This window comes from Mus pahari, chromosome 13, assembly GCF_900095145.1.
Source record: "Mus pahari chromosome 13, PAHARI_EIJ_v1.1, whole genome shotgun sequence".
Classification (NCBI taxonomy): domain Eukaryota; kingdom Metazoa; phylum Chordata; class Mammalia; order Rodentia; family Muridae; genus Mus; species Mus pahari.
In genome coordinates, this window is record NC_034602.1 from 9,925,941 (window position 1) to 9,949,819 (window position 23,879).

General features: G+C 45.9%; 1 protein-coding gene and 1 pseudogene across 2 annotated transcripts in view; one reads left to right on the forward strand and one right to left on the reverse strand.

The window, feature by feature from the left end:
- Window positions 1-464: 464 nt before the first annotated feature.
- Sertad2 (SERTA domain containing 2) overlaps window positions 465-23,879 on the reverse strand; it is a 103,385-nt gene continuing 79,970 nt past the window's right edge. The window contains exons 1-2 of one of the 2 annotated variants that reach the window (XM_021210653.1): window positions 21,089-21,388; window positions 465-5,674 (exon numbers count right to left, since the gene is read on the reverse strand). In XM_021210653.1, the coding sequence (XP_021066312.1) occupies window positions 4,744-5,670 (927 nt within the window). In that variant the 5' untranslated portion in view covers window positions 5,671-5,674; window positions 21,089-21,388 and the 3' untranslated portion in view covers window positions 465-4,743. Of the gene's footprint in view, window positions 5,675-21,088; window positions 21,389-23,879 lie in introns of those variants that run through there. The other variant, XM_021210654.2, reaches the window with a different exon arrangement.
- LOC110330854 overlaps window positions 21,780-23,879 on the forward strand; it is a 48,930-nt pseudogene continuing 46,830 nt past the window's right edge.

Here is a 23,879-nt window from a genome sequence, read left to right on the forward strand (position 1 = left end):
GCTAAACTGAGGGGCAGGCTCACTGCTTGGCAGCTGAGCTAAACCTGAGTGGGCCAAGTGGCTGACTGGAGAAGGCCAGGTCCCATGGAAAATGGCCAATGGAGAGGCACACTGCTATTGGACAACAAATTCTGGTAGCCCTAGAATTTCAACTAAAGCCCAACAGAGGCAGGGGCTACCTCAGTTGTGATGGGGGTGGGGTGGGTCATCTCAGGTTAGAAAGTGGTAAAAGCTCTTGGAAAATCCTGGTAAAAATGATGTCTGGAGAGAGCTGGGTCAGAGAAGGAAAAGGAAGCCAAGAGCTGGAGAAGGCTAGGAGAGCAGGAGGGGATGGTGGTTTCAGAGACTAAAAAGGCTGAGGAGACCCAAGGACTAGCATGGGCGGAGCATACAGCACCCACCTTAATGGGACCGGTCATGACACGAGCTGGCGGTACTCTAGTCAGAAGAAAACTGTGAGCATGTTTCATCTTTTAACTGTTTATTGTATAATATAAAACTACAAAAGACTGCTCATTTCCATGTACATTTAATCTGTCCAATTGTTTAGAATACAGCCTGAATGAATCTATATTGAACACAGCCCTCTGGGTTCTGATGTGACGTCTGTAATATTGCATAGAAAAGGCACAGCTCTCAGGTCTGTGGGGAAAGGTCACACCTCCTTCCTCAAAACCCACGCACCAACACGTCCCCATGTACACTGTCACCAACTTATCTGTACATATGGACTACTCTTCTCTCCCAAATTCCCCCAAAGAAGTCCAAAATCTATACTGGCTTTGTCTGCAAGAGCATTTGATCCTGGCCAAGAGCCATCCATGTAGAGTCACCCTTGGAAGCACTGGAGACAGTTGCACACGGGCGCGGATGCACACCCTGCTGGCATCCAGGGGCCGGGCAGCAACAAGAACCACTTACAGCTAGGACAAGTCAAATATGCTCTTTCTGCTAGTTTCAGAAATGTAAAAAGGTTCAATCTGTAAGAGCAAGGTTTCACAATTAAGACAATTCACAGAGTAGAGTAGCGATTGCTGCACAAGTAGTCTTTGTGTCTGTCATTTAAGAAGGCTGCCCTTGCAGTGTTCATAACTCATTGTTTACTGCAAAGGTGGTACGAAATTTAGGCTTTAAAAATGATCCGTAAGTTGATACTTTGGCTCTTTGGAGCTTACGTCGTAAAGAAATTTTCCTTGATTGACCTCAGGATAGTTGGGGCTATGGCGATAGAAAGCTCAATTGCTAAAGACACTGGAGTGGTGTAGGAGGCTGTGGCCATTTCTCACCCTTTGGTATGAAGGTGGGTGCCTGTGTGTTGCCCTTCCGTCATCAAGAGAAAGTGCTACTAAGAAAACTTTAAAAAATTATCAACTCTTTTGCTCGATTTTCTTAAAAATTTGGAGGTATTAAAACATTCCTCATCCATACCGTTTTGCATATTTTAAATAGACCCATATTGGAGATGAGAGTTAAAGATGAATGTGGACTGTATCTGATGAAGAGACAGGTGGGGGCTGGCTTGGCTCCCCTTTTTTAATACACACAGATCTACATTCCTACAAGAAATACATTCCTACCATACATTCTGCATCATACCACCAGGATGTTATTAGAGTGCCACAGTAAAATAAATATATTTACACAGAAAAAAAAAGAATAAATAACTTATGGGGAAACCATCCCTTTAAGTCTCTCAGGATTCTGCTCTCACCTTGTCACGTCATTGCACGTCATTGTCAACAAGCTCATCAGGCCCAGGCACCCCAAGCTGTCTGCTTGGCTCGGATGCCACAAGACTGTCTTTGTGAAGGTGAGCCACTCCTGCCAGGAAGCATCTAGAAGCTCATTCCCCCACTCAAACTGGGACTGGGAGCTCTCACTCTGGCTCCAAATCTTCCCTGTGGGGACATTGCTTAATATAAATAGGACACAAAGGCAGTCTTAACTCTCGGTGGGCTTGCTCTTCCTGAAACCAGGGCCCTTAGCTTCCCGTGAATGTTTCAGGAATTAGCACTTTGCCTGCCGGTGTTGGGGGTGGGTGTTTTGATTTTGGAGCCTAGCCTTACAAATGCACTAGAGTTAGAGAACCAAGTTTGGGCAATGCTTCTCTGTGCTTATTTGAACTGTTGCCCAACATATGGGATTGTTTAAACACATGATTTGCTAATCCAACAAAAGTACAGTTGTTCTAAGTTACTGTAAATCAGTTTTTGACAATGGCAATCAACTGCTTTGTGCCATTTTTGCTGGGAATAATCAACACTACTGTATATGCACATATATGCAGATGTGTGTGGCATGTGGCCAGTTCACAGGATCCTCCAGTTCTAAAACACACAGAGTACGGGCAGACCTGTTCTCTACAAGAAAGAAAAGTTCTTAAAATGGACAGGCACAGTGACACTTGCAAGTGTGTAGGACAACTCTCCCCTTACATGTGGCCCCTGGCCCTGTAAGGAAGGAACCGCTCTCGTACAGGGGTCGGTGAAAGGGTGGAGGTGCCTGTGGGAGCACAGCTGGATCAGCCTCTCGCTGCTCCAGAGCCGACAATCGGCCTGTCAGACACATTCCAGTGAAGAAAAGGTAAAAAGATATTAACCGCACCATCCACAAATCTTCTGCTTGGATGAGCAGTTCCTTCATCACAAATGTATTTGCTTGCCATGTGCATTATAAAAATAAATCTATTTATGGCTTGTTTAAAGTGCCATTTATAAAATTTATCTTTTTAATTGGCCAGAAAGACCCATTTTATCCATGGCAAGAAGTGAGCAGAGTTGGTTGGTGACTGTATATTGACAAATGACCAACAAAGACAACCAAAAACAAAAACAAAAATCCCATAATTTAATTTTTTTTAAATAAATATAAAAGTTATTTCTAAGGAAGCCATATAGGTTGTAACCTGCACTCATCAGCTCAAGTACCCCCGCAAGAGCGAGCCAAACAGAAAGGCGGTTTCAGCAACAGGCCTAGTACACTAAAACAACGACTGCCTCTCACGAGTGCACGTGACGGGGGACAACTAAAGAAAGAGCTGCTGGAGGGGCCTGCACACGGGGGTAGGGGAAGGCCAGAGACGTGGATAGAAATTCCTCTCTATGTATTTGGGAATAACAGCTTTGTAAAGTGTAGTTAAATTAGCAGTTAATTAAGAAAAGCAACCAGATTGGACACCATGACATAAGGTGGAGGACTGCAGCTCTAGTCACAGATGTCAGGAGAGCGAGCGCGTCCCGGCTGGCGGAGGTGCACTGCACAGAGCAGCTAGCTCACTGTGCTGATCACAAAGATGCCATTTGCAGCTCTTAGCAACAGAGGGAACAAAAGCTCCAGGAAAGGACATAGGAGAGGCAGCTCAGCAACAGGATGGATGCCTTCTGGGGAGACATAAGGACTGAAGTAGGGCTCACCTCCAGCAAAAGGTCAGTTGCTTCTTGTAAAATTTTGTTGTGTAAAATTGTGGTCTCGTCATAAAAGCTATGCCAAAAGAGAAAGACTGGGGTTTTCATTTTAAAAAATTAAAACAGCAACTTGGAATAAATACAGTTTTGTTTTGTTTTTTTTAATCTCCCTGTTAACCCCCTCCCCGCCCCCACCTTGAGACAGGGTTTTCTCACTGTATAGTTCTGGCTGGACTGGAACTCACAAAAATCCACCTGCCCTCGCCTCCCAAATGCTGGAATTACAGGGGTGTGTCACCACACCCGTCTGAGTCCACTCTTAAATAAGATGATGCAGCTTCTGTTCAAAAGAGGGAGCTAAGGAGCCTGCCACATCAACTCCGCCCTCCCTACCCCAAGAAACACAGCCACCTCCCTGCCAACTGCTTAATGCAAGTTTGATGAGCAGACAGGGCTCTGGCTTTGGAAGTCACAGTGCTGGCGGGTGACCGTGCCAGGGGCTGGTGCTTGTGAAATTTGGGTGTCAGATCACCTGGCCCTTTATTAAAGCGCTGTGTGTATTTGCATTGGGGACATCAATTGCAGACTGACGTGATCCAATTCTCTTGCACCATACACATAGAAAACATTACAAGTCCTATAAAAGTACAAGTGCAACTTGTACATCTCATGTTTGCAGGAACTATGTGAGCAAATCCTATCAAAATAGCTATTTCATATGTATAAACAGCATTTGTGTTTAGAAAAACAATATCATAAACTGCAGAATCTGTACAAAAATATAAAATAAATTTGGGCAGCAGTTTTCTAAACAGCCATGTAAATGCAACACTTACGAGTAGTTAATGCCTCTAAAAAGGCTGAATTGCCAAGTCAACTTACACAGGGCAAAACGCCAGAAAAGGTACTGAGATTATCCAAATAATATAGATATATATTCTTTTTTTTTTTTTACCTCTTGCAATAAAACTTATAGAAAAAATAGACAAATATGCACATGCAATTTACAGCTTTTCCAACTTAATCCTTGTGCTTCACTTGAACTGTTCATGTTCACCTTTCAACATTAGCAACACAGTCTTCAAATGTCTTCTCTCCTACGCCAGGGCAGCAGGGCTCTGAGGAACCCACTCAGAAGAGTGTGTTAAAAGTGGGCATACTCGAATGAAGGCACTCCAACTCTGCTTGAAGAAAATACTAGTGTGATCCTTTTGTAAAATTTTCTTTTTCTCTGAGAAAGGCAAGCAAGGGTCCATGCACAGTGCGGAGAAACTGTCGGGGCTGCAAGGGACTGCAAGGGTGCAGGGCCTGGCTGGGTGCAGTTACGGGGGCCCAGGCCTCAGGAGCCAACAAGCACCTCCATGATGTGGTCCAGCTCCGTGAGATCCATTTTAAAAGGCTGACTTGGGGCAACAGGCTGATTGCTATAAGGAGCCAGGGTCTTGAGGAGGTCATCAGCTGACACAGGGGCCATCTTTGAGGCTGTCCCCGATGCAGATGTGCAGGGGTCAAAATCGTACATTGATGTATCAATGTCAGCAAACAAGATGTCATCCAGGGTCAAGTCTGTCAGGAAACCCGTGGACGTTGTTATTTCAAAATTCCCAGGCAGAGAGTCCATGAATCTTGAGTCATCTGTGCGGCCTTCCTGGGGCCCATCAGGTTTCTGGACACTGGACTCACTGGAGGTTCCTTTCGAGCCCTCAGGGGCTGCTGTGGGGGCAGCCTCTGTGGAGGTAGATGTGGGACAGAGCTCCTCAATCTCATCCAAGGCGGAGGAGAAGCTGTCCTTCTCTGCTGGGAGGGTTGGAGAAGAGAGTCTAGTGGGAGCTGCAGGGTGCACAGCCTGCAAAGTGCAAAAAGTGTCATCGTCGTCCTCAAGCAGGGAGGCAGGGGTGAGGCAGGCCTCCAAGGGTGTAGTGCTTCCGAGGTCACAGGGGTGAGGAGCAGGAGGCGGGACCTCCCGGTAGCTGTCGCTCAGTGAGTCGCTCGGCTGGGAAGAAGGGGTGAATGCAGGCCTCAGGCTGCCTTCCTGCTTGAGTTCCTCCTGGATCCGCCTCAACATGTTGTTAATTAAGACAGTCTTCTGCAAGCTGGGCTCTGTCAGAGGCCTGTGGTTATACAGTTTCATAAGGGAAATGTTGAAGATAGTCTGGCGCTGTAAGGTGTAAGACACCCTGGATGGACCGTCGGAGGGGGACACGATTTTGCCTTCCAGCCCATCTTCATGCTCATCAAACTTCCGTTTTCCTCCTTTACCCAACATATATCTACAAAGGAGAAAGACAGAAAATAGCATGAATCACATGAAGGCAAATCTCCACCATGAAGATGCTGACTTAGGTTAGGGAGAGGAGCAGGTAGGGTTAGTTGGGAAGAGCCTGTCCACAGAGTAGTAGGACGTCCACCTTGCATGCCTGCAGAGCAATTTTTATCACTAGGTAATCCTGGCCAATGTACTGTGTGAGTTATGTGTATAACACAACTCAGAGAAGTTAGGAGTTACCATGGAAACCATGATTTTTTACTTTCTCAGCTCATGTGTTTGCATGCCTAACATTATCACATGGGTTCAATTTCCCTCCCCCAAATGGGTTTATTTTTAAAGCTTAAGAACATACAATGCATGACCTCAACAGACAGAGGTGTTATAAATTACAGCTTGACCCAACTCAAGTCAGTGAAAGCATCAAGTTAGAGAAGCAGAATACACACAATTCTGTAGAGCCGTGTACTCTCAAAATGTCTCCTCCTTCCTCTGTGCACAGAGCCTTCCTGCCTGTAGGCTGGGCATCTAGAGACTAAGCTGCCACTGCCTTTCACTACGGGCCAAGCGGTCCCTGGCCTGGGGTTCTGCTTGGCTTAGTTTCCCAGCCTCAGCTGTGATTGGATAAACTGCTTCAGGATGAAACCTGCTCTGGCACTGGGCACATCATAATAAACACCTACTATGACCTCAGAGATACCTGGGTATTTGAAAGACATAAGGGACTCTCTCCCAGACCCTGAGAACTCTGATGAGGTCCCTTCATGAGAACTGCGTCTGTCTGGAGGTCTCTTTCAGAACAGCAATCCTCCCTAGCCTCCACAGTTACTGTCGCCGTTTCAGAACTTCTGCTATGGAAACCTCTCAGAACCAGCCTTTGTCTCATGATTTCTTGTCTTCTTCTTCTTCTTCATTTCCAGGCAGGCTTTCAGTATGAATCTTTGGGTTGAGTTTGTCAATGTAACCTACCAGGTGTTGGGTTTACAGCCACTCACCACCACACCCAACCAGGTTAGCCTGCTGTCTAACCACTCAGTCAGGAAAGCTTTCCTACAGCCCAGTGAGGTTCTCAGTAAGCCAGGCCCACTGCTAGCCCTGTCTGCAGCACTCACCCTAGACCCATGTAAGCCCTCTCCAAAGTCTTGTTCCTTACAGCAGCACCTCTGCAGCCCTCACGAATGCTCAGTCCAAGGCTATAGACCACAGGAACTCCCTCCTGTGGCTCACAAGCCTTTTGAATTTCAAATCTGATCCTAAAGGGAGGCCAACACAAGGAAAGAAGTTTCTTTCAATACCCTGTTTAAAGGAGGGCCATGTTGTCCACCCCATAAGGCAGCCAGATTCTGGCACACAATCCCATAAAGGATGTCTGACTTCCGATGGGAGAAATGAAGACAGCTGCAGCCTATCCATGCCAGTATCGGTTTGAGATCTGTTAATGCTTATAAAGAATGTGCAATTACTTGTATGAAACCATTTCCCCTCATTTCGTAAGCATCACCAAGATGGGTTATCATCGTTAGGACCAGAGATGTACTACCATAGTATTTTTTTCAATAATTCACTGCTTTTGAAAATTCTTTTAAATTAATTTGTTAAGCTGGGCAAAGTGGCACATGCCTTTGATCTCAGTACCCAGCAAGTCAGAAGTTGGCAGATATGTGCATTCCAAGACAGACAGGGCTCCTTGGAGAGATCCTGAGCTGGTTTTGTGTGTGCATGTGCATGTGTGCGCGCGTGCACATGTACATACGGAAGGTCATGGGGCAACCTGATACAGTTAGTTCTATCCTCCCACCATGGGTCAGTGAGCCATCTTGATGGCCTAATAACATATTTCTTTAGAATAACTGCTACTTCCATAGCGGTCACACCTAGGGGCTGGAGAGATGACTCAGGGCTCAGAGCACATGCTATTGCTGAGATCCAGGGTTCAGTCCCTAGCACTTTCATGGTGACACACATCTATCTGGCATTCAGCAGAATTCCAACAGCTGACTGCATCTGTGGAGAGAATTCCTGTCTTCAACATGAGCAGCACCTAACTTCGATTAGAATGACCCACCTGGTCCGAGCTGCATGCTCACCCTGGCGCTTTAGGAAAACCTGTGAACATCTGTAATGCTGCCTTGAACAGGAGGTGAAGGGCCCCTGTGAGTAAGTCCTGTGAACAGGACTAGGTAAACAAGTTGAATATTGGGTGTTTTTCAAGTGTATAAATAAGGACCTCTGATGGAGTACGTCTCAAAACAGGCTTACTTTCTTTCTTTCTTTCTTTTTTCTGTTTTGTATTGAAGCAAACAAAATTGGCTCCATGCACCCAATGAAACTGCAAAATGTAGCTAAGTCACACAGAAAAATAAAAATGCAACAAAATCAAGGCAAAGAATGCCAAAGGTAGCAGCAGCATTGCCATTTGCCTGCTCAGAGGACCTTCAGCTCCACAGAGTGCCGGGTAGCACCTCTCACTCGGAGGGCTGTGTATAACCCCGGTCTCCTTACGCAAGACATAATGCAAAGACCCTTCAAGAACGCAACAGCCAACACCCCTTCTGGTGGCTTTGAGCCTGGCTCAGGACTGACTGGGTCAGGGCGGCCAGCTCCGCGGAAGCCTCTTTTTCCTCAGACACTGGAAAAAAAAAAAAAACAACGCTCTTTAAGCACTGTCAGAGAGGCACGTGACCTTTCCAAAGGCCTCAAAGGAGGGCAGACTGCAGAAGCAGTATCAGGAGCTCATTAAGGATTCCTGGGAAGGTTACCCTCTGGAGTGGAAGGGCTCGAGCCAGGACCCTCTAAATAAGCACTGATATTAGCTTGCTTCCTGGGCTGCCTGGGCTTTGATGCTCCCACAAGCCTCCTCAGCTTTCAAAGAGCCAAAGCTTCTTTCCAGACAAAACCCCAAAGATCTCCCCAGGGCTCAGGGCTGGGCTGGAGACACCTCACACAGGGAAATCAGATGGGTGACTCCTTCTTACCTCTCCTGCTACCCAAGCCCAACACTACCAACAACTGCTTTTCTACTGAACATCCACTGGCTCTTACCATAAGATCTGAGATCAAATATGGCCTCTTCCAAATTGTTAGGAACAAAATCCTGACATTCTGGACTCAAATTGAGGCCTGGGTTCAAATTTAGCCTCACTCATAGTGGGCACATGCCCAGACTCTGAGTCTAGTCAGTACTCCGCCAAATTGGTTCAGTCAATACTAACTGTAGCAAACTAAAAGCTAAAAGAAAAGAACACAAACAAAAATGACCCCTGTGTGTGCCAGACATGGCCTCCAGTTTGCTGCTTCTCATCAGGAAAGGACCTTAAGGCCCCAACGCTACGTTCTGTTTAATCCTAGTGCCTGGAAGGCAGAAGCAGGTGGCTCTAGACCGTCACAACCACAACCACCACAACCACCACCACAACCCAGCGGCAGCGGCAGCGGCAGCGGCAGCACAGAGACTATACTTTGTTTAGGCTGACGCTCCAGAGTAGTAAGTGTCAGCACAACTTTCCTCCAGAGCGTCAGAAGACTTTTAACCTGCTGCCCATGGTTCCACCACTCCAGGTCCTGAGTAACTAACACCTCAGGAAATGGGAGAGGACTGTAGCTTGAGTGATGGGCAGAGACCAGGCTTGGCAGCCCCGTTTGCACGACTGTCAACTACCTCCAGACTGGAAGGCCCCTAAAGGCACAACACTATCTTGTTCACCTCAGTACTCTTTGTTTAGGGACCCTCCCTGACACCAAAATGGTCCTCAATAAATGAACAGTAAGTGGAACAAATGAAGAGACAGAGGGCCAGCAGGGAAGTGGGAAGCAGAAGCAGAGCTCTGTGCGTGGCTGTGGTCCTGACTGGAGGGCAGGAGAGGGAGAGAGAGCTCTAGCCTGGAGACACCACCTGTGAGTCTTCACGCTGACCTCACTCTCCCTCTTAGGAGAGGACCAGCCTCAGCTGGGGCCTGTTCAAGCACAGATGCCGGGCTCTAGGAATCTGTATTTCTGAAGTTTCCAGGGGATGCTAGACTGAGGACCTCAGAATCATGATTTCCTCTGGTCTTTGTCAGGCCATCTTACACTAAGCCTGAGCACACTGCTACTCACTGTCTTGACAATGAAGGCCCCCTATTTTTTATTTCTAAGCGAGGAGAGTTAACACCCCCCCAAAAAAAACCCGAAAACAACAACAAAAACCCACTTGAGTAGCACTTTGTGACTACAACTGACAAGTGATCTTTTATTTCCTGCTTTAAGAGATGGGTTAGTCTTGAAAACCTGAACTCAAGGATTCTCCCACCTCGGCTGTACAAGTAGCTCTAAGTGCAGGTCACCATGACCATCTGACCTGGCCTGCTGACTCCTACACTAGTCATGGTGCACACATACTTTACACAGCTCAATCTCAGCTGGAGAGACAAGGCTCAGCTTGCAGTCACAGGAGCTATGGGGTCTCAAGGTGAATCTTATGACCCTTAGTGACTAGTCGAAATGCCTCATGCCCCATGCCCAGGGTCTGAAGACTATTACAAGCTATACCTGTGCACAACTTCATTTAAAAAAAAAAAAAAGTCTTTATTTTTAAGGCATTTAAACTCCCCTCCCCATGTAATTCGAATTTAAAAGTTACCTATAATTCTTTTCCAGCTATTAAAAAATGATTATCTTCCCTTTTTTTTTAAAAAATCACTGTCCTTTTAGTGTTATATGGACTGTCAAAATTAAACACTTATAATCTTTATGGGACAAATAGAAAAATCTTCTTTTACAAACAACCATTTCTGTTATCTCAGCACCATCAAAACCACTGCTTTTACTGCAGGCTTAGCACACAGCCCAGGATAGATTGACTGCACCGTGGGAGCCTTCTCCTGCCCATGAAGACTGGCAGGCTATGTGCACGAACGTCAGAAAGAGATGCAAATAAAGTCTGTTTTAACACAGTCCATCCCAAACAACAGTCACTAGACCCGACAGAAGAAACCCTAAAGTTCCTTTACTTCTTTCTCAGATGGGGTCAAAGTTGACAACTGGGCACTAACTCCAAGGAAGGGTGACAAACCTCACATGCAATTAAAGCTCAGAGAACACCTGAGGTGAGCAGGGGCACCTGGTAATCAGACGGGGGGGGGGGGAGGATGGCAGCAATGCTGAGCAGGACAAATGTGCGTGCTTAGCATCCGGGATGGGGTGCAGGCAGGTAACAGTCACCGTGAGACACCCCAAGGTTCACTGATGGGTGTCTGGTACACATTTCCTCTTGGACTTAGAAACTCAGTTTGCATTTTCCAGGGGTATAGCACAATTAAGTGACATGTTTTCTCTTCTTTTTCAAAAAGATTTAATTTTAACTTATGCATATGGGTATTTTGCCTATATGTATGTCTGTGAACCACTTGCTTGATTGGTGCCCAAAGAAACTAAAAACAGGTGTCAGGTCTCCTGGAACTGGAGTTAACCGACAGCTGTGAGCTGCCATGTGGATGCTAAGAACCAAACCCAGGTCCCTTGGAAGAAAACTAGAGCTTTTAACCCTGGAACCATCTCTCCAGCCCCAACACACGATTTTTCAAAAGTCAATTACAGTGCCAAAGCAACCTATGAGGCCTTCAGGTGGACCAAAGTGACAGGAGGAGCACTGGGATGTAGCTCTTGAGGGATGACCACATACTCTGACACACCCCTTGTTTTCCTGTACAGATCCAGTGTCGCAACAGTGTGACCACAGGCTGCTGAGAGACCACGGGCAATGCTGAGCCCATGCCAGGCCTCTACACCAACTTACTACTTTTTATTATTTTTATGGATATTTTGCCTGCATGCATGTCTGTGTACCATATGCCTGCCAGGTGCCCAAGGACACCCAGAAGAGGACCCAGGTCCCTTGGAACTAGAACTATGAATGGCTATAAGCCATCATGTGGGTGCTAGGAACTGAACCAAGGTCCTCTGGGAGAGCAGCCAATGCTCTTAACCTCTGAGCCATCCCTCCATCCACACCTACCCCAACGTACTACTTTTGAAGAAAAAAGGAGCCAAGAGGGAAGAGAAGGCTCCCAAGAGAACGCCCACAATTTCTCATCTGCATCTGGTGCTGCCAGAGGCCTAGGCCCTTGACTTGGAACAGTTTCCCTTGAGTGTGTGGCAGGGGAAAGCATGTTCCTAACTAAATCAACTGTGTGGTAGAATTCAGTCTCAGAGACAGACTGGGAGGGGCAGTAAAAGCCCAATAAGGGAAAATTCCTTCTGGCAAGTGAATATAACCTCCAGCTGAATACAGACCTATCATCCCAGTTGTGCCTAGCCAATCACCTGGTCCTGGGACCACCCCTAGGAAAGTCAGCTCACACCTTTAATCCTAGCACTGGATTGAGTTCAAGGCCAGCCTGGTCTACATAGGGAGTTCCTAGCTGGCCAGGGTTAACTACATGGTGAGAGCCTGTCTCAAACAGCCAAAAAGATAGGTAGAAGACTCTATTTCTTTTAACGAGATACTGTACTCTTCTTTGTCACTCCTGCCCTCAGCCTAGTCCGTCCTGGACACCATGAGATCACTGGGTCTGCTGCCATTTTCTGAGGCCCAAGTCACAAAGGCACTCTTCCTCTTCTCTCCCTCTCCCTCCCTCTCTCTCAGATGCTGGTCAGAACCTAAGGATGCTCTTGTCTGATACTCTGGGCTTCCTCATTATTCCTAAAGCCTTCCTCCCTGCCTTGTGGCTCTTTGCTCTCCGTGTATCTGACCTCCAAGAGGCAGGCGAGCGAGGCTGCTTTGTCCCATCTCGCCTTTCCCCTCCTGTGGGTAGCTGTCAACAACCCCACCCTGGGGTTTTCTTTTAAACTCTAGCTGAACTCATTCTCACATGCTTTTATTAGTGAGAGACCCCTCCCAGGGGCAACCCCAGTTGCACTTTATCAACAGTGGCTAAAGTGGGACTGGAGGGAAATTGTCCAGAAACAATTTCTGAAATGGAATTTTTCTCTTGTTCCTTATTTTCACTCACCTTTGGTATCCTGCTTTTTGAGGTGAGCTTCTGTCCTCGACAGAACACTAGCCTGGCCTTCCCTGCAGTATGGCAGTGAGGAAAAACCCCACCTTGCGTTAATGGGAAATCATACTGGCTTAGATAGCTTTCCACACGTAACACACCACACCCAGAAGAACACACCACACTAAGAAACCTGCTCATGGCTAAGCTTTTAAAGCCCAACTTCCCCTCAAAGCACAAGAAAGAGACCAGAAAGACCGAACTGCTAGGGAAGTGATGGTCAATGGATGCTGGCACAATCCTAAAGGAAGCTACAAGAAACAGAGCAGCCTCCCTGCCCTGGCCCAGGGGAGCAACAGTCCAACAGGCCGAGAGCCCTGCACTCACAGACAGGGAAGACAACAGCACTCCCACCCCTTCCCACCCATGCCAGTGACAAACCGTGAGGCCGTCGGGGTCTGGAAGGTCTTATTTTTAAACTAAAGCCTACCCAGGGTTTCAGAGGTCTCTGCAGTAACATCCATGCTAATTGGTAAGTAAGACAAAGCCTGCCTAACAAATCAGCACAGTAATTATAAAGCCACTCTCCCGATCAGGCTGTCCCCGTGCTCACTCTGGCTGCTGTAACCTGACACCCACCCGTGGCTCCACTCAGTCAGGCCCGCGGGCCAACCCTGCCCACCCAGCCAGCTGCAACTCTCAGCCCCTCCAGAGGGCCACCATAGGCCAGGATACCAGGCTCTGTGCTTATGACACAACTTTACCATGGGAGGTTGTTTTCTAATGTCTACAATTAACAAATTTTATCATTCCTCTTAGGATTTTCACTATCAGCTAAATTGGATACAATTTCTAATGCTGGCTTATCAAGCATAATCGTTTCATGTGAAAACAAATGGAATTTTAACAGGTGACAACCAATTACACTGAGTAAACAAGAGTCAACTTCTAGAAGTGAATGTTTTTTTAGAATAACGAAAAGAGAGATAAGGAAGAATAAAGTATGTCTTAATTGTAAAAATCTGAAAAGCAAAAACAGCTTTTAAAGCCTGTCAGCAGTGGGATGTGTTTCTAATAGCCATTCGCTGGCTTTCTGTCCCCTGGAAATTTTAGGTTGCAACACCAACCCTAAAGAATTGAGGATACCAGCCATCTTCTAAGGCTGACGGTGGAACTGCTATCAAGTCCTCTGTTTCACCCCAGAATGCTGGCTTAAGGCAATGTCTAAACTTACAGTTTCACAGATACAACATGATTTGAGGCCTCAATTTGGCTAGAAAATACACCAGAATGGTCATGTAGATGAAACAAAATCAACAGAACATTGGTTCCTTTAAAGCTGGGTAATGAGTGCTGCACTCTGACTTCTGAGTCTGTCTGGAATTTTCCATAAAAGTTAAACAATACATCACTATATATTAAAAAAAAAAAAAGACCAAAAACAAACAAAAAAACCCTCTACACGTAAAAAAACAAATTTAATAAGAACAGCAAATTTCTTACATGAGAATTACACTAACTCTATAAACATGTTTACACAGATGAATGGGTGTTTTATGTAAACAAGCATGCCCAATGCAAATTGGAATCCTAAACATCGACAGCACCACATCTACCACAAGGGGGCGCCACAGAGCAGCAAGGCATCTTCCAACTCCATGTCAGTTCCTACCTACAGAGTTCTCAAAGCATTTACATTTCCAAATTCCATCTCCTATTCAGGTGTTCTCAGGGCAATGCTGAATGCTAGAAGCCTTACCAAGCCCAACTAAATTATATAATGTTATGGTACAACCTTTTATTGCTTGTATATAAGTAACACCATGGTTAGGATACCTGGAGGATTACTGAAGAGAAAACACGCACAAAACCAAGCACAAATCCAAGTCATGAAATGTGGACTCAGAGAAGGCAACAGTTCAGATCTCCAGTGGGGTTCTGAGGTTGACTTCTAACCACACAACCAACCTTCCACATTTACAACCAAGAATTTTACTAGTATAGTCACTTTCAATAATCCTATTGCATCTTAATAACAGTAAATTACTTCCACACTGAACAATCCTTCAGGCAATTATTGGAGGAAATCCTTCATCAGGAACACCGAGGAGAAGCCATTTAATTGTACAATGTAACACAGTTTTAACCTCAGGGATACACTGAAGGAAGTTACTTTGAAACAGTTGGGATTCTCTCTGGTCAGATTACTACTAGCTCAGGTTATATGATGCCTGTTCAGTAATAATGCTTCTAACACATGAACTAGCTGCCTTTTTTCCGTTTGAAAGCCAGTAACTAGAAACATATATATTATAATTATCTGCATTATGATGCTGCTTTATAATCACTTGGTGTCCAAGGTACATCGTCAGCATCCTGAGTCTAAAGTCTCATTAGCATCAAGGAATCTTCAGCTTTGACTTTTCCCCAGAGGATTTCCTGCTAGGGAAGCTCATCCAACTTTGCACCTCCCCATTCCCGGGCATAATGAAAATATTTTTTCTCCTGAACTTATAATTGCTTAGATGGGATTCTAGTTTCAATCCTCTTGTAGCATCTTTTCCCCAAAGATACCTTGTTTTTCCCTCACATAAGTGATCCTTAATAAACAATGTCAAGGGAAAATAAAAGACTTAAGTAGAAACCAAAGGATTTGTCAAAAAGCATGTGTGAGTTTTTCTTTTGCTTAAAACGGTGACCAGGTAAATAACACAGCCACACCAACACAGTAACTTTAAGGCCAATTCAGTGAAAAGTCAAACTCCATTTTAACATTTAGTTAAAGGTGGCTTTCCATGTTAGCTAACTAGTTTATCACTAAATTAAACTGAAGAATAAAACCTAAGGATACAACTTCAAGAGATTTGTTTTGTTTTGTTTTTCGAGACAGGGTTTCTCTGTGTAGCCCTGGCTGTCCTGGAACTCACTCTGTAGACCAGACTGGCCTCAAACTCAGGAATCTGCCTGCCTCTGCCTCCCGAGTGCTGGGATTAAAGGCGTGCGCCACCACGCCCAGCTCAAGAGATATTTTCATGGGAGTGTTTATTAAGAGTTAAAACATTAAACTGGGAGAATGGGAGAATAGATGGTGAATCTGAGGCCCATGTAAGTAACCTACATATTCAGAATATTTATTGTAATTGCCTTTATAAATTAGGTAGACAGGGACTAGAGAGATGGCTCTGTGGTTAAGAACAGTGGTTGTTCTTCCAAAGGATCTGAGTTTGATTCTCAACATCTACATAGTGGAAACATAGTACACAATCTGTGACTCCAGTTCCAGGGGATCTAATGTCATCTTCTGGTCTCTTCCGGTACTAGGTACACAAGTGGTGTGAACAAACAGAGCCAAAACACCCATACACATAAAATAACAAAATCACTCAAAAATGAAAGAACTAGGCTGGTAAGGTTTTATAAAGTCAATTTAAATTTGTATGCTATAATTGAATAGTTCACTCATTTGAAAAAGGTAATAAAAATACGAACTAAGCTGGGTGGTGGTGGTGCACACCTTTAATCCCAGCACTCTGGAGGCAGAGGCAGGAGGATCTCTGTGAGTTTGAGGCCAGCCTGGTCTACAAAAGGAGACAGCCAGGACTGTTCAACACAGAGAGACCCTGTCTTAAAAAATAAGGGGCAGAGAGGGAGTCTTGTGTGTGTGGGGGGGAGAAAATATCAACTAAAGGGTAGTGAATACTTTGTAAATATAGTAGCCATTTTTCTAGGCTGTTTTGAGATTTTTAAATTTCCCCCAAGGATCTTGAATATTCATAACTTACTGAATTTTAAGCAAAGCCATTTAGCTAAATACAATAAAAATAATTAGAGTGCCATATTAAGTGTAGTAATTATGTATTTCTCAAGAAAATACTTACTAGTTCTACTTCCACTCTCAAGACCTTGTGGAAAACTTTCTTCAAGCCCATGGAGCTAGCCATCCCTAGCCCCCTTGTCCCACTTGCCTCTGGCTGCTTTAACAAGAAGCCGAGAGGAAACCTCACTTTGGATTTGTAAATCAAGTACTGCCATATTGCTAACAATCACTCCCAGGTGAATTATATTTCTGGTCACAGTAAAATAATTTTTTTAAATCAGTATTTCAAGCTTATGCAAGACCCAGGTTCCATCTGCAGCATCACAAAAATCACCTAATGTTTGCCTGGGGCTTAGCAGTAGTGCTTTCCTAGCTTGCCCAGCCCAGAGGAAGCAGGCCACACACACCTTCAAAAAAGCTTCTCTCACCAGAAAAGACAGTCAACAAATCTGCTGAAGCCACAGTACCCACATTTTGTTAGAGATTTCTAGGAAAGGACAGACCCAAAGACAAAGGCAGTGTAAGCATAAGGGACTTTGAAGGGCTTGTGTCAGACAGCTACCATCTGAAAGTGTCATTCGTGTGGCTACAACTGTATGCAAGACCTGCTCTGGTACAGAGATGACCTTGGGACTCTGGGATTCTCAGAGTCTATCTTGGGCAGTGCTTCTCAACACAGGGTGGGGTGCTCCAGCAGTCTACTCCACGCTCAGGAGCCGCATGGGCTGGAATGATAAGCAGTTAGGCAGAGGAGAGCAAAGGGCTGGAAGGTGGCTCTGCAGTGAGGGCCTTTCATGTGGCCACCAGGTTTACAGAGCCCACTGTAATCACAGTACTGGGTACCAGAGTCAGAACCCCTTTCCCTTCACTATTCGAAGTAAAACTCCTTAGAAGGAAAAAAAAAGTGTGGTTTAGTGGCTTCTTCTCAGTCAACCGACTGAGAAGGGTTTTAAAGGTAAAAAAGAAAAAGCTTAGATCAATTAGGAGACCTGCAAAGCTCCAGTTGTTTGCAGAGAGACAATGGTAGCATTGCAGATGTGGATGAGTTTAAGACCTTAAGTTTGCTGCTACTTAGAGTCACTGGAGAAACAAAGCTGCCTTTGGGCACCTTAAACTAGTCAGACTGGCTCTAGCAGTTGCACAGCCTGCTGCTGCTCCGTCCTCCATCTCCCTCCAGCCCCCACCCCCACATATCCACAGCCCAGTCCATGGGACTGCCTTGGGTGTGAGAGGCCAGGCAACTCCACTCTCAACTGAAAACTGCAATGGGGCAAAGGCAGCGTAGGTGACAGCGTTCTACAACAGATCTATAAAGCCACCGTGCTTCCTCGAATGATAGCAAGTACTTTCAGTTGAGTTCAGACGGACAGAGGACTGCCCTATCAGAAATCATGTATTTTAAAAGATATTATGCTGCTTTTATCTTGAAATGTAATTTATACAGTTTCCAAAGAAAATTTTTAGACAGCCAAACATGTTTTTGTCTCATGATCTTTGGGGGCGGGGGAGCACCAACAACAAAGAGTCTATTTACTACCCAGAATAGGAATGCCGTCTTCTTAGGCTGACATATGCCATTCACGGAGTCATACAAAGAATGAACTGCTAGGCAGTGCTAATGGAGAAAGACACAGCCCCACACAATGAGTGATGGACGCTCGGGGTACTGCTCTGTTCATAAGGGTTTCCCAGTATTTGTATAGGACACAAGTTTGCCTTTAATACTAACTACACTGGCTACTTAAGACATTTTTTTCTTTAAAAAACAGCCCAACTTTGGTCAGTTGTTTCTTCTAAAATATCAAAATCAAATTAAATAATCAGACACTTGTAACACAGAAGTCACTTATAAATTTAACACAGAAGTCACAGTTTATAAATTTCTACCAAATGTTTAATTAGTAGAACAGGTAGAAAATGCATTACTTGTGCACATACAATGGCCACAGCACTTGTAAATTTCATGTGTGTGTTTCCAGTCAGAAAAGGGGCCTGAGAGATAGCTCAGACAGTAACAGTGCTTGCCACTCAAGCATGGAGAACCAAGTTGAATCCCCAGAACCCATGAAAAAAACCGGAAGGAAAACAGATTCCACAAAGTTGTCCTCTAACGCCACATGAATTCCCCTCCCCCAGAAATATAACTTAAAAAAAAAATCTATAAAAGGAAGGTGTGCAAAGGCTGGCACTGCTCTTAGTACCAAGCCATTCTCACTTAAACAGAAGCTGGGCCTCTGGTATCTTCAGCTTAGGTCTGACCTTTGGACTCAACAATCAGAAACTCCCCACCATTCCCCCCCCCCATCCCCACTGACTGATGCTTTCACTCTATACAATATGCAAAGACAATAAATAAAAACATCCACAACTGCTAAGTGTAGGAAACGCTCTAAGTGTACTCAAGTTCACCCTTCTGAATACCAGGCTTATCTAAATAATTTTGGCTAAGTGATCTTCATTTTGAAAACATGAATAAAATTAAAACTCATACTTTAGCTGAACAGCAGTGGCACTTGCCTTTAATCCCAGCACATGGGAGGCAGAGGCAGGCCAATCTCTGAGTTCGAGGCCAGACTGGCCTACAGAGTGAGTTCCAGGACAGCCAGGGCTACACAAGAAACCTTGTCTCGGAAATCCAAACCAACCCCTCACACGTTTCCTATTGTTCTTTAATAAGAAACCACAGCAAAAGGAGCCTGTAAAATGTTGTGGCTCTTACTTATGGTTCTTAGTCCCCCCCCCTCCATAAGGGCCAGGTATCACTGGTAAATTTAAATGACTTAAAAACAACAAACAATGTCCACTGTTAATAATTTAGTTGTGGTAACTGGGTAAATACCTACTTCTGTTCCTTCATTAAATTGAAAAGGCTGTTATGTAGGGTAACTCGGCAATGGGGGCAGCAAGTCTCTAAACCTGAGTCAAACTCTTCTCAGTTCTTCTATCAGAAGCTGGCCCGAGCAGCTGTTACCTACCAGTCTGTGACACTTGCATGACAATAAAACGATTCCTAGGACACCTCCTGCCACACACTGGGTAGTTCTAAAATGTGAGTCCCCTCCCTACCTGTTGGAATAAAGTAAGGAACAGACGGGGGGGGGGGGGGGGGGAGAGGGAGGGAAGGTGAGCTATCACGTCCAGGAAGCATACATAACAGTAGAACGTATTTTAATTAGGAGAGGAAAGACCTTATTTAAAACCCTTCCTAACCTGAACGCAATCACTGGACGGCCCTGAGTTCACTGTGTCTTGAACTCCTAGAGATCCACTAGTGCTAGGATTGTAAGTGTGTGCCAGCACAGCCCAGGCCAGCCCTGTGTATTTTTAAATAAAGAAAATTTTTATGAAATTATCAGGAAAGTACAGATGCACCATTACTCTCGCCAGAGTTGGGATCTTAGTATCTTCCCCCTCAAATCAGGGTGCAGTGATAGGAAAGGTGAAGCAGTCACTGGGTAAGCAACTAACCCAGCAGCAGGACCCAGGGCTCTCTGGTGTGGAGCCTTGGGGGGGGGGGGTTGTTAAGTGGACCCCAGGCCCACCTCATTCCTGTCAGTAACAAAAATTACAAAAAGCAATTTTGAACAATTAGGGCCTGGGCAATCCTACTGGTTATTACGACCTCCAGGCCCTTTCCCACAGGTTCTGAACACTTCCTAACAGATAACAACTACTGTCCCTGAAAGTCAGCTAGGGTTTGACTGACTCTACTTAAGTAAAACCTGCTGTTTCTGAGTCTGTCCCTGCTGACTACCCTTCTCCACTCAGTGCCTGCAAAACCGACTTTCTACTCCTGAAACTACCTAGATGCGAGCAAAAAGTTTTTCTAAAACAGTCTGACTGCTTTGCGAAACTTAAAATTCAATTTTCAACTCTACTGATTTGCTACCATTCCGGCTAAAGCTAAGACAATTTATAGTTAAGAAAAATATGAACAATTCAGTACTTTCTCTCGACGCAATGGTCCTCTGAAGGGTGCCCGGTGTCAATGGTACAAAGTCTACGCGTCGGGACAGCTGGCTCCCCTCAGCACCGCCCCCCCCCCCGCCCCGTCATAGGCGGTTACCACCAAGATGACTTGTAGATTTCTAATTTAAAAACCAGGAAGACATTAAGTTTAATATACATTTGGATCCAAAATCAATTCACTTGGGCACGGAAGAAAAGAGGTTGAAGAGGACTGTTTTAACGCAGAACCACTGTGAAACTCTCGAAACACAATATAGCAAGTTGGATGCAAACCCAGACACGGAACTCAAAAGTGAAGCAGCCTCCCTGCCAGCAACCGGAATCTTTAAAAAAAAAAAAAAAAAAAAAAAAAAAGTCTCGCACGTTCTCAGCACCACAGCCACCACAGCGAGCGCGCGCGCGCGCACACATACACACACACACACACACACACACACACACACACACACACACACACCAGCTGTGACGGCAAAAGCTCCCGGCTCCTGCCGCCCGGACCCCGCCCCAGGTCGTGACAGTCGGGGTCTCCAGGCGGCCGGCGGGTGCTCCCAACCTGCCCGGTCCGGCCTCCGCTGCCTTGGGCTCCCGCCTGGCCCAGCCCAGCACCGCCCCTCGCCCGCCGGAGCCCAACCCCGGGGAGCCTCGGCCGGGAACTCACCACAAGCAGGTCCACCAGGAGCTAACGCATTGGAGGGGTTTCCGCCCACCCCTCAAGCTATGCCCGCTCCATGCGGGGCGCCCCCGCCGCGGGGCCGACGGTAACAGGGAGCTCGGCGAGGCCGGAGCTACGACTCCGGCGTCCTCTGCTTGCGAGTCGGGAACATTATACAATGGTGGAGGAGGCGGCGGGCAGCCTGGAGGAAGCAGGAGGCGGGCGGAGGGGACGCCCGGGCCGAGAGAGGTACGGCTCGTGCTCCAGCACTCGCCGTGCGGGAGTGACGTCCGCCTGCGAGCCTCTGGCGAGCTCCGGCCAGGCCCCGTAGGCCCCACCCCTTGCCTGGCCGGGCCCCGCCCCGCCAGCCCCGCCCCTGCAGTATAGGCCCCACCCTGCCCCTCCCACCTCCAACCACAGGTCCCGCCCACCCGTGCTCTTCAGGTCCAAGTCTCCGCAGGCCCCGCCTGCAGGCGGTCGGGCCCCGCCTCAGCTTCGCAGGGCCCGCCCCGGGCCCGCCCAAGTGCCATAAATGCAGATTCCCTCAGGGTGAACGCTCAGGAAGCGGCAGGCAGGCACCAAGCTTCTGCAGCCTGTTCTGTGGACTGAAAGCTAAATAGGAGAGGTAGAAATGGGAGCACCCAAGCCGGACCGCCACTACTACCACTACTGACCCCCACCATACTGGAAAACAGACATGACAGAGCGGGTGATGACAAAGGCGGCAGCGCTGGCACAGTCTGCAGAGGAGCGCGACCACAAATATGACAGGCATCCAAGCTATTTGGCCACTTGGGCCGGTTGGCGGGAGGGTAGGGTCCACCAATGGCCCTCGGAGATATCGGAATGGGGGGAGGGGCCAAGGGCTCAATCTGGAGCTGACGACAGAAGTTGAAATGAGTCACCAACTAGTACCTTTGGAGTCGGTCGGACATACCAGAGTTGCATCCTTTATGGAGACCATGCAGCCAACCAGAGGGAGAACACAGGGAACTGGAGGCGTGGCCCTCTGCCCACAAGTTTCACGCTGATAGCCTTATCTTTCCCATTAAAAAACAAAAAACAAACAAACAAAAAACAAAACCACAAAACAACAAAAAAATCCCTAATGTTTTTAACTACTCAAACTTAGCAAGGAGCTTTATATTGCCCTTAGTATTAGCATGTGTCTAAGTGGTTCGAATTTAAGAGGACTGAGAGGCCAGGGACAACTCAACAGGAACATTTATGATTACCTTTAAAATGACATATACATTCTACATAAAGATATTACAAAAGAAATTCAGGCACTTTCAATTTTTGGCTGCCACTCCAATCAATAATTTCTCTTCAGACCAATGGTCCACGACACTAGTTGTATATAAGGATAATAAAGCTTTAAGACCTAATATAAAGGTCTTAAACATCAAGACAAACTTATTCCAACTGTTCTGTAATGATTTGTTATCAATCGAGTTGATGATCCTACCAAAATTAACTAGGAGCCAGCACCAGTTGTAGGACCCCTACACTAGGTAGGCAGAGGCCTGCAGATCTCTCTTAGTTCAAGGTCAGCCTGGTCTACATCGGCACCTGTAGGCCAGCCAGGACTAAATAGTGAGTATGTGTCTGTAATAATTATAATAACTATTATTATAATGTGTGATAAATGGTAAAGGAGACAATGTCGGGTTTTATCAATTAGGGAAGTAAAAGGGTTTTTTTGTTGTTGTTGTTGTTGCTGCTGTTTGCTTTTAGCAAATCCTTGGTATTATCAAAATCTCATATAGATGTTTCATGAGGTATAACCAATATCAGCTAATTGTATATCCCTTAAAATGGCATCACGTAGAGTATGAGGTCTTGCTCAATGGCATAAACTTTCACACATTTTGCTGGAGAGCCAAGATGTTTTTCATTTCTAGAGTTCACATTTGGAAACACTAACCCCTCCTGGCTCTAACCACCCACTCACTTAGACTTTGAGTGCTCACTTTAAGAAACCGCCATTGAAATAGTAGCTACAATAATCTTCCTGTGATGTCTTTGTGGGAGGCCAGAGGTATTTAGTTCTGTTGAATTTAAAATGAATTGAAACTGTTATTCATGAATTGAAGTTTGCAAAAAGACACAGAATTTTATGACACTTGGATATTTTGTAACAAATGGCTTCCCAAATACTGTGTTCCTGCACAAAAGAAAAGCCAAATTTGAAGTGACATCTTAGTGTGTCCACAGAATGAACACATGTTGTCTCAAGTCTATGTTCTCTGTGTGCTTCCCTGAAAGTCTGAGTTCTGAGGAAAGCAGCCCAGGGATGCCTCTGGGATGAGACATCTCACAGTTCTATTTTTGAAGACTTGGTAGCTTATCAGTGCATGAGTTACAATTTCACTTAACCAACTTCTAGAATCTGGTATATCTGCTCAATTAGTCAAAGTGTGAAGTGGCAGCTTCAACAGTTGCCAGTGTGGTCCAACATCAGGTACTTCTGTCTCCCTGTTCCTTCTTGCCAGGCTGGGTTCTATGTAGGTAGGCAGGGCAATCTAGCCAATCCTGCCTAATCTGAGGTGTTTAAAGATAAAGGAAGATCGCCCTGTATTTAAAAACAAAAACAAAACACTTACGAGTAAGGGTGTATCTGGGAACCATGTGCATGCCGGATCCTCTGGAACAGGAGTTACAGAATACTGTGAGCACCTGTGGTGGTGGGAACCAATCTGAGGTCCTCTACAAAAGCAGCAAGTATTCTTAACTGCGGTACCATCTCTTCAGGGCACCTTTCCCTTTACTTTTGAAGTGTATACTCAATGACCAA